General features: G+C 39.6%; 1 protein-coding gene across 7 annotated transcripts in view; it reads right to left on the bottom strand.

Annotated features, from left to right (window-relative positions):
- The window catches only part of asmtl (acetylserotonin O-methyltransferase-like), an 80,172-nt gene that overhangs the window by 17,829 nt on the left and 47,416 nt on the right, over nucleotides 1-14,927 (bottom strand). For all 7 annotated transcript variants that reach the window (XM_059963789.1, XM_059963790.1, XM_059963791.1 and 4 more), the window contains exons 7-9: nucleotides 12,935-13,043; nucleotides 5,628-6,045; nucleotides 3,101-3,272 (exon numbers count right to left, since the gene is read on the bottom strand). In XM_059963789.1, the coding sequence (XP_059819772.1) occupies nucleotides 3,101-3,272; nucleotides 5,628-6,045; nucleotides 12,935-13,043 (699 nt within the window). The remainder of the gene's footprint in view (nucleotides 1-3,100; nucleotides 3,273-5,627; nucleotides 6,046-12,934; nucleotides 13,044-14,927) is intronic.

Raw genomic sequence — 14,927 nt, 5'->3', positions numbered from 1 at the left:
AAACAATAATAAAGAATCCTTCTATATTTGTGTGACGATATTCCTGAGTCTCCACATGGGACTTGGATGAGTGACAGTAATGAAAACAGAGAGGAAGCTACTGTAAGAATGAAGGAAGCCCTGAACACTGCCAAGATCAAGACCAAAATGGCTTTTGAAGGCCAAGGACAGACAGAGATGGAGGACGTGTTATGTTAACTGCAGCATAACGGGTAATAAGGATAAAGGGAAATGTAGAGTGGCCATTTAATCTACCAACCCATACAGTGGTGCTATTAAGTTTGTGAACCCTGTAGAATTTTCTCTATTTCTGCATAAATATTACCTAAAATGTGATCAGATCTTCATGTAAGTACTAAAACTAGATAGGGAACCAAATTAAATAAATAACATAAAACATTATACTTGTTCGTTTACTTATTGAGAAAAATGATCCAATATTACATGTATTTGTTGGAGAAAGTACGTGAACCTTTGCTTTCAAGAACTGGTGTGTACAGCAATAACTTCAACCAAATGTTTCTAGTAACTGTTAGTCAGTCCTGCACATCACCTTGGAGGCATTTTTGCCATTTCTCCTTACAGAACTGCTTCAACTCTGAGATGTTGCTAGGCTTCCTTGCATGAACTGCTTGCTTAAGGTCCTTCCACAACATTTCTATAAATAGGACTTAGGGTAGGAGTTTGATTCAGCCTTACAAAAACACAAATTTTCTTCTTTTTAAACCATTCTGTGTTAATTTATTCTTGTCTTTCAAATCATGGTCTTGTTGCATTATCCAACTTCTATTAAGCTTCAGGTGACAGACTGCTAACATGACATTCTCCGGTAAAATGTCTTGATACAATTTGGAATTCATTGTTCTCTCAACGATTGCAAGCTGTCCAGTCACTGAAGCAGCAAAGCAGCCTGAGACCATGATGCTCCTTCCACCATGCTTCATAATTGGGATGAAGTTTTGATGTTGGTATGCAGTGACGTTTTTTCTCCAAACATTGCAATATTTCTGCTAAAAAGTTCAACTTTTGTCATCTGTCCACAGAATATTGTCCCAGAACATCTAGGTGGTCTTTTACAAACTTGAGATGTGCAGCAATGTTTTTCTGAAGAACAGTGGTTTTCTCCATGGAGTCCTTCCATGAACACCATTCTTGTTCTGTTTTTTTCTTATTGTGGACACATAACCTTGGGTTCTTCTTCAACTCCTTCAGCATTGCATATTGTGCTCTTAGTGTGATCTTTGCAGGATGCCCACTCCAAGGAAGAGTAGCAACAATATTAAGTTTCCTCCATTGCTAGACAATTTCTCTACTGTGGACTGATGAATATTAAGGTCTTTAGAAATGTTTTTGAAGCCTTTTCTAGCTTTATGCATCTCTAAAATTCTTCTTCTCAGGTCCTCTGTAAGTTTTTTGATTGAGTGATAGTGCACACAAACAGATCTTTCTTGAGAAGAACAGTTTCTTCTGACTGGTGTGTCTTTTTTTAATAAGGCAAGGCACCTCTACAACCCACACCTCCAATCTCATCTCATTGATTGGAACACCTGATTGCAAATAGTTTTTATAGAAGGCATTCCCCTTTGATAATTTTCCAAGTATCATTTTTCTCAATACTTAAATGAAAAATTATAATGTTTTTGTGTTGTTTATTTAATTGGGTTCTCTTTATCTAGTTTTAGGACTTAAGTGAAGATCTGATCACATTTTAGGTCATATTTATGCAGAACTAGAGTCAATTCCACAGAGTTCACAAGCTTTCTAACACAACTGTACAACTTTGGGAAGGAAGAGTAAACAAGAAAACCTGGAGAGAATGTGCAGGGTCACAGGGAGAACATGAAAAATATACATAAATCTGTATCATTACTACAATGAATGATTCCTTTCAGATGCTGTAATTGGTTGAATTATGCTGCTCCTATAGATAGTAGCTTTAATATTCCAATGTGAACTCATCCCATCAACTGATTTTCATTGAGAAAATTGATATACATGAGAACATGTGCTAAAGACATAAGAATACAGTTCATTTCACAATTTTAATTGCTCTTCCCATGAATTTTGCCAATAGAAAAGTAAAAATTGAGATGGAACAGTCGAAGTTTCCACATAAAATGCATTACATTACTTACAGGACCAACAGACATCAATGAATCTTTCTCCAGCAAGTAAAATTTTGCTAGCTTTCCTCTCCCCAGTTTTCTCTGTTTCTGGTCTATAGAGTCACAGAATCATAGAAAATTACAGCACAGAAACAGGCCCTTCGGCCCATCTAGTCTATGCCAAACCTGTAGCCCTCCTTACCCCTACCATCCATGCACCTATCCAAACTTCTCTTAAAAGTTGAAATCGAGCTCGCATGCACGACTTGCGCTGCCAGCTCATTCCACACGATCACAAACCTCTGCGTAAAGAAATTCTCCTCATGTTCACCTAAACTTTTCACCTTTCACCTTTAATCCATGACCTCTAGTTGTAGTCCCACCCAACCACAGTAGAAAAAGTCTGCTTGCATTTATCCCTCAATCTTGTATATCTCTGTCAAATCTTCCCTCAGACTTCTACGTCCCAAGGAATAAAGTCCTAACCTATTCTGTCTACCCTTGTAATTCAGGTACTCCAGTCCACGCAACATCCTTGTAAATTTTCTCTCGACTCTTTCAACCTTATTTACATCGTTCCTCTAGGTAGGTGACCAAAAATTAGGAGTATTGTTAATGTTAATTTCTTTTATCATATGCACAAGTACACACAAGAGCAATTAGAATAGCAACAGTACAGGCACATAACATTAGAGGTGCATCATGTAGAAGAAATACATCATTATATATAAATTATAAAAGAACTGTACGAGAAAGACCATAATTTGAACCAAAAAAGCAAGATTCATTGTCCAGCAAAGTGCTCATTGTGTTTACAATATTATACTATTAAAGCATGCTAAGGAAGAGTGTTTTGCAAAGGACTTCCTACATCTCCATTTTGTTTCAAAGATACAAATATCCACACGAGATAGGTGGATTAAAAATCAAAGACAAATAAAGACAAACTTTACACAGAACCCAATCAACAGAAGCATGATTATTTGAAAACTCACATGGTGATGTTCCTGGTGTTTTATCTAGTAAGCCAAGTGATACACAGGCATCTAAGAGACGCTCTGTTGCATCCACTGCTGTCTTTAATCTCTGAGCAATGTCTGAAGCTTCTAAGTTTCCCTGTAAACTCAGTATATCAAATACCTTCAGTTTGGTCGCTGTGAATAAGACCTGCAGGGTAAAACCACAGCAGTCATCATCAGGTAAAAGTTAATACTGTAAAAAAACAGAAGAATATGTGAGAAACCTAAATACAACTACATACGATTAAAAAAAAGGTACAGTATCAACACAAGAGATGCTGCAGATGCTGGAAATCCAGAGTAACACACACAAAATGCCAGAGGGCTGTTTATTCCTCTCCGTAGATTCTTCATGGCCTGCTAAGTCATCATTTTGTGTGTATTACTCTGAAAACAATATTACATCACTTGAGAAGGCTGTATTTAGAATGGTCCCATTTAAAATGCTTCACAAGTTTAACAAATGGAATTTTAAGCTTACAAACTTCCAACAGTTAATGAAAGACTGAAAATTAATTTCAATGCTAACATAAATAACTGTGGCCCAATGCTATTTAAACAAGGGGTGAAATATTTACCCCATATTTCTTTTTTTTGGGGACTACTTATTTATTTGTAATTTATACTTTTATGCCCTGTGCAATTTTACTAAATAAGAAATATTGCATTATGGAAGTCAGTGATAATAAACCTGATGCTGAACATAAAAAGCAACAACAGACCTAATGTGCTAAACTGTCGAATGAACATTTCGCTCATTCACTTTTGACAATAGATTTCCTCTTGATGTTGAATGTGAATTTTGTCACTGCAACAACTGTTGAAAGCCTCCCCACAAACCATGAAGTTGACAATGCCCCATGTGTGAACAAAACTCTCTTCATGGTGGGCAGGGGCAAGTCTGTCAGATCAAGGTCTACGTTGTACATGAACATCAGTTTCTCCAACTTCTGGTAACCCCACTCTCCCTTTTTCATTCCCCATTCTGGTTTCCTTCTTACTCCTTCTCGTCTCCTTACCATCCTCTATTGCCTCTGCTCCTTCCCTTTCTCTCATAGACCATGCTCCCCTCCTATCAGATTCCATCTTCTTCAGCCCTTTGCCTCTTCTACCAATCACCTCCCAGCTTCTCACTTTATCCCCCCCTCCACCTCCCTAATTTACCTCTCATTTGGCTTCACCAATCACCTTCCAGCCTGTACTCCTTCCCCACCCCTTCAATATTCTTATTCTGGCCTCTTCCCCCTTCCTTTCCAGTCCTGATAAGGATCTTGGCCTGAAAACTGTTTATTCCTCTCCATAAAAGCTGCCTGCTGCACTCCTCCAGTATTTTGCATGTGTTGCTCTAGGTAGTACTGGTGTTCACATATAGTGCGTGCAGTCACACTCTGTAGTTTTATTTTAAATGTACGTAGAAGTGAAACCATTGGTCAAAAGCAAAGGGTTAGCTGACTAACCCTCACATTACCTTGGACTATATGACTATATATTTTGTTCCTTGCCTTAACCTGTACAAAGATATTTTGTTTATTTTGTTGTATAAATTAACCAATGTTAGTAAGTTTATATTTGCTTTCATTTATCAAGTTTCTACTGTATTTTGTGGCTGCTGAAGTTAGCTCATTTTCATGGCATTTATATCTAAAACAAGGAATCAATTTGACCTTATCATCATTGTGTGCTATGCTGTATGACATTGTTTATTCACCATGATTGTTCTCGGCAAATTTTTCTGCAGAAGTGGTTTGCCATTGCCTTCTTCTGGGCAGAATCTTTACAAGATGGGTGACTCCAGCCAATATCAATACTCTTCAAAGATTGTCAGCCTGGCATCAGCTGTCGCTGCAGTGACAGATGTGCAGATGTGCAGCAGCTGCTCATATGACCATCCACCACCTGCTTGTATAGGTTCCATGAATCTGATCGGGGCACGCTAAGCAGATGCTACACCTTGCCCAAGGGTGACCTGTAGGTTAGTGGAGGGAAGGAGCACCTTACACCTCATTTGGTACAGACGAATCTCCACCCCACCACTGATCTCATAGAAGTCTATAAAATAATGAGGGGCATAGGTAGTGTGAATAGACAGTCTTTTTTCCCAGAGTCAGGGAATCAAGAAGTAGAAGGCATACGTTTAGGGTGAAAGGGCAGACATGTAATGGGAGCCTGAGGGGCAAGTCTTTTCAACCAGTGGGTGAATATATGGAGTGAGCTGCCAGAGGAAGGGGTTGATTCAGGTACAATAATAAAATGTAAATGGATATGGGCCAGATCGGGCAAATGTGATGAGCTTAGATGGTAATCTTGGTTGGCATGGACCAGATGGATTGTTTCTGTGCTGTATGACTCAATGAATTTACCAAAAACTTGGACTTAAAAATTGAAAGCTCTAATTCAACTCAAGAACTTTTTTTGCACATGAATAATGCATTAAGCAATGAGGTCAAGTCAAATTGCTTCAATGCAGTCAAAATAAAATCCATTCACGGTTTAATTTCTGCACCTTTGATGCTTTGAAACCATCCACTAGGTCTGCAACTTTATGGAGGCACTCGGTCATCTCAATGTGGGTAGTTGTCCTTAGAAAACCAAGATGCACTTCCACTAGCTCTTGAGGCTTTGGAGTAACGTTTGGTAGAATTGAATCCGAACCTTTTAGTGCCTCTTCCATCGGTGCAGCTTGATCAGATTTCAGACTCATTTCTGCAACTACGTTCTTGTTGTGGTTGACAGATTCACTCTCCAGATCACTAGGCTTGGTGTTGCTTGCAATACACTTGCTTTCTAGTGAACTATAGATTTCATCCAGCTTCTTGCAAAAGTGATTTAGGGGAAATCCCACCACGTTCAAAAAGTCCCCATGAACATATTCCACTAACATTCCTCCAAGTGCTTGAATTCCATAGCCACCTGCCTTGTCCCTTAAAACAGAAGTAAAATAGTGGTAATGCAATTGACTGCGTAGAATTAATCAGAAGCAATGAGGCTGAATCAATTGAATACAGGGGAAAATAGGTAAAACAGGACAGGAAGATTGAACATGGGATGAAATGGTACATTAAATGATATCGGATTCCCTTTCAAACTGATCAAAATGCTATCTCAAAATCACTACCGTACTGTTAACCCGGAAAGTAGACAGACCTACAATTTACAATGAAATAAATTTAAAGTGACAGATCTAACCACAAGTCTAAACAAGTGAAACTAGGTTTCAATGTCTGATAGGAGGAGGAATTTTGATGCTCAAATATACCACCCCACTGTTAACAGAACAAAAATATATATTTTTTAATTGTAGGAAACATGTGGAGAGTACATATTTTGCTTAATGATATGGTTTAGAAAAACAGATTTATAATCAACCAAATTTAAAATAAGATATCTAACTGTAGGTTAAACAAGTGAAACTAAGTGTCAAGCTCTGAAAGAGCCTCTTTTTAAGACAAAACAAAATGAATATACGAGGGGTGATTGATAAGTTTGTGGCCCAAGGTAGAAGGAGTTAACTTTAGAAAACCTAGCACATTTATTTTTCAATGTAGCCCCCCCCCCCCCCCGCAACATTTACACACTTAGTCCAGCGGTTGTGGAGCATACGGATCCCTTCTTTGTAGAAGTCGGCGTCTTGGACCTCCATAAGTGTCCACAGCAGGGGTGATTGATAAGTTTGTGGCCTAAGGTAGAAGGAGATGAGCTATACAGCTCTCGTTACATACACATGCAGTTCTACTCTGAGTGATAATGCATAAAGTTTGAAGTTAATATCTCCTTTTACCTTAGGCCACAAACTTATCAATCATCCCTGCTGTGGACCACTTCTGGAGGTCCAAGATGCCGACTTTTACAAAGAAGGGATCCGTATGCTCCACGACCGCTGGACTAAGTGTGTAAATGTAGGATGGGACTATGTTGAAAAATAAATGTGCTAGGATTTCTAAAATTGACTCCATCTACCTTAGGCCACAAACTTATCAATCACCCCTCGTACTTAAAAAGGAAATCTATAAATGCAGGGAGCAAATTTCCAAAGAGAAGACATAGCTTTTATATTAATAGAAGCAAAAATTAGAACAAACTGTGATATAAAGGGTCATCAATCTGAAGCACTTGCTCTTCTCTTTCCATAAATGTAGCCAGATCTGCTGATCATCCACCATTTTCAGAGATTAATAGAATTTTGGTCATTTTACACCAACAGAATGAACATTATTCATTAATGTGGAATCAGTCCTGTAAGCACTGTTGGAGGCTCACACATAAGTTTGGAGATTCATGTGGCCGAAGATGCTAGAAACTGGAGCACTAAACAAAATGATGGATGAACTCATATGGTCAGGTAGCATCTGTGAAGGGAAGTGGACAATTCTGGTTGAGATAAATCATGACTGTGAAGGGGGCTCAACCCACAATGTCGACGGTGAATTTCCCTCCACGGATTCTGCCTTACCTAAGAAGCTCTTCCAGCATTTTCTTAATTACTTGGCAGGTAAATATTCCCAATTAGTAACTAACTGTGAATAGTGAGGAAGGTTGGCATAGGTTGCAACGGGACACAGACAACATTCACATCTGAGAAGCAGCAGATGGAGTCCAATCTGGACAAGTGTGAAGTGATCCACTTTGGAAAATCGAATTCAAAGGCAGAATACAGGGTAAATACAATCAGAGTTCCGAGTTCAATTCTGACGCTGTCTGAAAGAAGTTGTATGTCCTTCCTGTGAGCATGTGGGTTTCCTCCAGGTGCTCTGGATTCCTCCCACATTCTATAGACATACTTGTTAATCAGTTAACTGGTCATTGCAAATTACCCTGTGATTAGGCTAGGGTTAAGTAGGTGGGTTGCTGGGTGATATGGCTCTTTGATCCAGAAAGGCCTGTTCCATGCTGCATCTCTAAATAAATAAATGAATTGGCATGATTCTTAGCAAGTATGGAGGACAGAGGGACCTTGGGTTCCACATACATAGATCATTCAAATTTTCTGCGCAAATTAATAGGGTTGTTAAGAAGGCATGTGGTGTGTTAGCCATAGACAGGGATTCAGTTCAAGAGCCACAAGGCAATATTGCAGCTCTATAAAACCCTGGTTAGACTGCATTGGAATATTATGTTCAGTTCTGGTCACCATATTATAGGAAGGATGTAGAAGAGAGATGCAAAAGGTGCAGAGGAGATTTACCAGGATGCTGCCTGGATTAGAGAGCATGTCTTAGGAGGATAAGTTCAGTGAGCTAAAACTTATCTCTTTAGAGCAAAAGAAGATGAGAGGCAACTTGATAGAGGTGTACAAGATGCTAATAGGCAGAGATTAAGTGGATAGCCAGACTTTGAGTGGTTACCAAACAGCATCAGTTTAAGGGGATTAGACAAAAGTATATGAGGGATGTCAGAGGTATGTTCCTTTACAAAGAGTGGTGGGTGGATGGAACACCCTACCAAGGGTTTTGGTAGAGACAGAGTGGTTAGGGGCAGAAACTCTTAGAAGGGTTAGATTAATCTCAGTGTAGGTTAAGAGGTAGGCACAACATTGTAGGCTGAATGGCCTCTAATATGCTGTAATGTTCTATGATCCTACTGGGTGTCAAGCTAGTTACCACTGTTGAATTCCTCTAAGGTAATATAATCAATGATTCACCATCATACATGCCTAAGCATTTGATGTAGGAAGGAGGGAGGGCACAGATTTTTGGATCATTAAGCTCTCCCAGATAAGGTGGGATCTGTACCGAAGGGACTGTTTGCAGCTGAACTGGAGGGGGACTAATATCCTTGTGGGCAGGTTTGTTAATGCTGCATGGTGGGGTTTAAACTACGGTTGCAGGGGGATGGGAACCAGAGTGCTAGAAGTTGTGGAGGCAGATGTTGGTAAGCCCTTAAAGTTAGGAATCAAGAGATTGAGTATGGTGCAACTAAGTGTCATGTGCTGCATATATTTCAATGGAAGAAATATTGTAGGAGAGATGGATAATAGTGCTGAAGATGAGGTAGCTGGTTTACAAACAGAGGCAATGTGTAGTGTGGAAAGGCTATTGATAGGGCAAAATTGCAGTCAACGGGATGAGTTGCAACACAAAAGGCAGTCAAAATCGAAAAGGGTGAATACAGGACTGAAGGTGTTATATTTGAGTGAGTGCAGTGTAAGGAATAAGGTAGATGAACTTGTAGCACGGTTGCAGATCGGCATATATGATGTCGTAGGCATCACTGAATCATGGCTGAAAGATTATAGCTGGGAGCTTAATGTCCAAAGACACATATTGTATCAAAAGACCAGGCAAGAAGGTAGAAGGAGGTGGTGTTGCTCTGTTGGTAAAAAAAATCCAATCCTTAGAAAGAGAAGACATACAGTTGGAAGATGTTGAATCATTATAGATAGAGCTAAGGAACTGCAAGGGTAAAAAGATCCTGTTGGGAGTTGTATACAGACCCCCAAACAACAGTAAGGATGTGGTCTAGAAATTACAATGTGAGATAGAAAATGCATGCCAAAGAGGCAATGTTACAACTGTCATAGGAGATTTCAATATGCAGGTAGATTGGGAAAATCAGGTTGGTGCTGGATTCCAAGAGGGGGAATTTCTAGAATACCTATTAGATGGCTTTTTCGAGCTGATCATGGTTCAGCCCACTAAAGGATCAACTATTCTGGATTGGGTGTTGTGCAGTGAACCAGAATTGATTACAGAGCTTAAGACAAAAAAACCCTTAGGGGAAAGTGATCTAATATGATTGAATTTAGCCTGAAATTTGAGAAGGTGAAGCTAAAGACAGATGTAGCAGTATTATAGTGGAGTGAAGGGAACTACAGAGGCATGAGAGAGTTGGCCAGAAATGATTGGAAAGAACACTGGCAGGGATGACAGCAGAGCAGCAATGACTGAAAATTCGGTAAGCGATTCAGAAGGCACAGGATATATACATCACAAAAAGGAAACAGTATTCTAAAGGCAAGATGCCACAACCACAGATACCAAGAGAAGTCAAAGCCAAAATACAATACAAATCCTCTTGGACCTAATCAAAAACTTCAGTACTACAATCACACTGGCGTGTCTATGAATTGTTAAAGGTGAAGGTGCCGGGAATTCACTACCTGAGGCGGTGGTAGAGTCACATAGATTAGAAACTTTTAAGAGACATTCAGATAGTCACATTCATTTGAGGGAAATGGAAGGATGTGGACTTTGTATAGAAAGAAGGGATTAAATATGTTGGCCATTTAATTACTAATTTTAATTCGTTTGGCTCATCATTGTAGGCCAAAGGGCCTGTTCCTGAGCTGCCTGTTCTATGTTCTCTTACAACTCTGGCTATTATCCACAGTTGTAATACAACATACTTTTTATTTTGGGAAAAGGCCAATTTTGATGGTATCGGATAGGACATGACAAGTGTGGATTGGGACAGGTTGTTTTCTGGCAAAGGTGTACTTGGAAAATAGGGGGCATTCAAAAGTGAAATTTTAAGAGTGCAGGGTTTGTGTGTTCTTGTCAGAATAAAAGAGAATAAAAGACAAAGGTAACAGGTTTAGGGAACCTGTTTAGGAGTTCTTGGTTTTTGAGAGATATTGAAGACCTGGTTAAGAGAAAAAAGGAGGTGCACAGCTGGTACAGTATATGCAAGTAGGAACAAATAAGGTACTTGAGAAGTATAAGAAATGCAAGAGAACATTTAAGAAGGAAATTAGGAGGACTAAAAAAAAGCTTGAGATTGCTCTAGTAGACAAGGTGAAAGAGAATCCCAAGGCTTCTACAGATTTGTTACGAGCAAAAGGATTGCAAGGGACAAAATTTTTCCTCTGGAAAATCAGGATGGTAACCTATGTATGGAATCAAAAGAAGTGGGAGTTATCTTAAATGGATTTATTGCATCCATATTTACTCAGGAGACAGGTACAGAGTCTATAGAAGTGAGGCAAACAGGCATCAACTTCATAGACCCTATACAGATTGCAAAAGAGGAGGTGTTTGCTGTCTAGAGGCAAATTAGGCTGGAGAAATCCCCAAGGCCTGACTAGGTGTTCTCTCGGACTCTGCTTGAGGGAAGTACAGAAACTGCAGGGCCCCTAGCAGACTTATTTAGATCATCCTGAGTAACAAGTGAGGTACTGGAGAATTGGAGGACAGCTAATTTTGTTTAAGAAAGACACTAACAATAAGCCAGGAAATCATAAGCTGGTGAACATGACATCAACATTCGGACGGATAATGGTAGGTATTGTAAGGGATCGGATATATGAGTATTTGGAAAGACAAGGGCATAGTCAGTGTGGCCTTGTGCATGGTAGGTCATGTCTAACCAATCAGAGTTTTTCAAGGAAGCTGCCTGAAAAGTTGATAAAGGCAAGGCAGTGGAGATTGTCTGCAGGTCTTCAGTAAGGTATCTGACAAGGTCCCGCAGGGAAGGATGGTCAAGAAGGTTCTCACTTGGCATTCAAGATGAGGTGGTAAATTGGATTAGACATTGGCTTTGTGGGAGAAGCTACAGAGTGGCAGTAGGTGGTTGCATCTTTGACAGGAGGCTTGTCACTAGTGGAGGGCTGCAGGGATCAGTGCTGGGTCTGTTGTTTATTGTCATCTATATCGATAATGTGGTTAACTGGATCAGCAAATATGTAGATGACACCAAGATCTGGGGTGTAGTGAACAGTGATGAAGACTATCAAAGCTTGCAGCAGGATCTGGACCAGCTTGAAAAATTAGCTGAGAAATGGCAGATGGAATTTAATGCTGACAAGTGTGAGGTGTTGCACTTTGGGAGGACCAACCACTGTAAGTCTTACAGTGAATGGTAGGGCATTGAAGAGTGCAGTAAAACAAGGGGATCTGTGAATTAATTGAAAGTGGTAGGGTTGTAAAGAAAGCTTTTTACACATTGGACTTCATAAATCAATGTATTGAGTACAAATGTTGGAATGTTGTGTTGAAGTTATGTAAGATGTTGGTGAGGCCTAATTTGGAGTATTGTGTCACCTACCTATAAGAAAGATGCAAATAAGATTGAAAGAGTACAGAGAAAACTTACAAGGATGTTGCTAGAACTGGAAGACCTGAGTTAAAAAGAAAGATCGAATAGATTAGGACATGATCCCTTAGAACATAGAAGTTTCAGGGGTGATTTGATCGAGGCATACAAAATTATGAGGGATTTAGATAGGGTACATGTAAGCAGACTTTTTCCACTGAGTTTGGGTAAGGCTACAACTAGAGGTCATGGGTTAAGGGTGAAAGCTGAAACATTTAAAGGGAACATAAGGAACACTTCTTCATTTAGAGGGTGTGGAATGAGCTGCCACTTCAAGTGGTGGATGCGATTTCAATTTCAACTTTTAACAGAAGTGTAGAAAAGTACATGGATAGGAAGGGTATGGAATGCCATGGTCCAGTGCAAGTCGATGGGACTAGGCAGTTTAAATGGCCCCACATGGGCGAGATGAGCCAAAGGACTTGTTTCTGTGCTGTAGTTTTCTATGACTCTTTAAATCCAAAAAGCTTCTGCAGCGTTGGGTTTGAACACATTGTGTGAAAGTCCAAATCCATTACTATGTTTATTTTGGATATGTAAGCAGATGACAAATGATATTCAATGTGAACTGCTGAGAAATTTTCAGTAGCTCTTTCCAAGAATTTTATCCATGGTTATTGACCATGTAAGCAGTTACTTGGATTAATCCCATGGAATTTGCAGTTACAAGGCATCAAAATTATCGGAAATACATTATCTTTTGCCCTAGAATGGAAATAAAATCACTGGAATAATGTACTGTACAGTACACTAATTCTGGTCATATACTTGTGCTGCACCTACATTGGCTCACCGCTGTGTATGTATTCCCAAAGAAGTTCCTCCGACACTTCCGAAAACTTCACCTTTGTTTCTTCATAAAAAACAGTAACATTGGTCTCCAGCTGGTTTCCTAGAACAATAATGTTAGCTTATGTACCATAAAACAGAGGAGCAGAATTAGCCCATTCAGCCTGTTTCTGTGCTGTGAATTATAATAGCTGTTTGTTCTGTAATAACTTGGGAAGTAATATATAGTTTCGTAAATCTAATATGTAACATACTGCAGGGGCCACTATCACTGGAGATTATGCCAAACCCTAGAATAAACCAATACCAAGTACAAAAGTATAAAGGGATAATTGCCTTTCAGCAACAATATCCAAAAGAGAAGATGGTCAAGAGATTAAGGCTATGGACTGGTGATCCATTGTGCTTTGTGCGCGTGGGTTCAAATCCTAACCTCATCATGAGCTGTTGGTTTGGTGGAACTAGCTGTTAATACTTTCACTTAAATACTTCCAGGCCTCAAATTGTTTCACAATTAACAAGGTTGTCAAAGAGTATGAGGGAGAAAGCGAGAGAAAGGGGTTGACAGGGAAAAAATAATTAGTCCATGATTGAACGTGGAGCAGACTCAGTGAGTCAAATGGCCAATTCTGATCATAATCCTTATAATCTAATTATGTAATCCCTTAAAATGGTAAATCACCTTCAATGCATTAACAAACAAAATAAAACTGATGCTCAGTCTGTTATGGTGATACAGTGCATTTCGATTAATCGAGTCATCAATTAATCGGTTAACTGTTTTATCGAGACAATAGCTGGGATTCCCATAGTTTATTTGGGACAATATGTGTTTTACTGGGACAGGAGCCTGTTGCGGAACAGTTTTGAACTAGTGTCAGTTGCATCCACTTTTATGACCATTAGGCACTGTGCTTAGAGTGAACAATTTTTAAACAGTGTCAGAACATAGGTTTTTGATCAAAGTGTAGTGATTTTTGTTACTGATCAATTGAAGTTAAATGAAGAAAATGGTGGCAGCGAACAACACGACCAAAGGCAACATCCTTCAGATAATTCATGAAATTACTTTTACTTCTTCTTCAGAGTATCATTCTGCTCCTGTTGGAAACTGAGATCTATATTTTGATGGTGTGTTTTTGGGCCAATTGAGCAATCAAGAAATAGCGAAACATTTAGAAAGGAGTGTTTCCATTAGACAGATGCAGCATGGATTCAGAAAGGCAGGTCCTAATTGACAAACTTACTGGACTTCTTTGAGGACATAGTGAGTGCAGTGGATAGAGGGGAATCTATACTTGGATTTCCAGAAGGCGTTCAATAAGGTGCTGCACTAGAGACTTATATATAAGATACGGATGCATGGAGTCGGAGGAAGTGTATTGGCATGGATAGTGGATTGGTTAATCGATAGAAGGCAAAGACTTGGTATAAATAGGTGTTTCTCCAGTTGGCAGTCTGTGGTGAGTGGGGTGCTGCAGGGATCGCTGCTGGGCCCACAGCTGTTTACCATTACATTGATGATTTGGACGAGGGGACTGAGTGTAGCGCAGCAAAATTTGCTGCTGACACTAAACTGAGTGGAAAAGCAAATTGTACAGAGGATGTGGAGAGTCTGCAGAGAGATACAGATAGGTTAAGTGAATGGGCCAAGAGCTGGCAGATGGAATACAACATTGGTATATGCGAGATCACCCACTTAGGAAGGAATGGTTCCTTCCAACGTATGAAAGAAATGTGGCAAATGTTCGGGGATATTTGTGTGGAATTCTGCATAGGTACGTTCCAGTGAGACAGAGAAGCTCTGGTAGGGTACAGGAACTATGGCGTGCAAAGGCTGTAATAAGCCTAGTCAAGAAGAAAAGAAAAGCTTACAAAAGGTTCAGAGAGCTAGCTAATGTTAGGGATCTAGAAGATTATAAGGCTAATAGGAAGGAGCTTAAGAAGGAAATTAGGAGAGCCAGAAGGGGCCATGAGAAGGCCTTGG

The sequence above is a fragment of the Hypanus sabinus genome, chromosome 3 (assembly GCF_030144855.1).
Source record: "Hypanus sabinus isolate sHypSab1 chromosome 3, sHypSab1.hap1, whole genome shotgun sequence".
Taxonomy (NCBI): Eukaryota; Metazoa; Chordata; class Chondrichthyes; order Myliobatiformes; family Dasyatidae; genus Hypanus; species Hypanus sabinus.
Note: the sequence above shows the minus strand (reverse complement) of the source record. Positions and strands in the feature narration are given on the sequence as shown.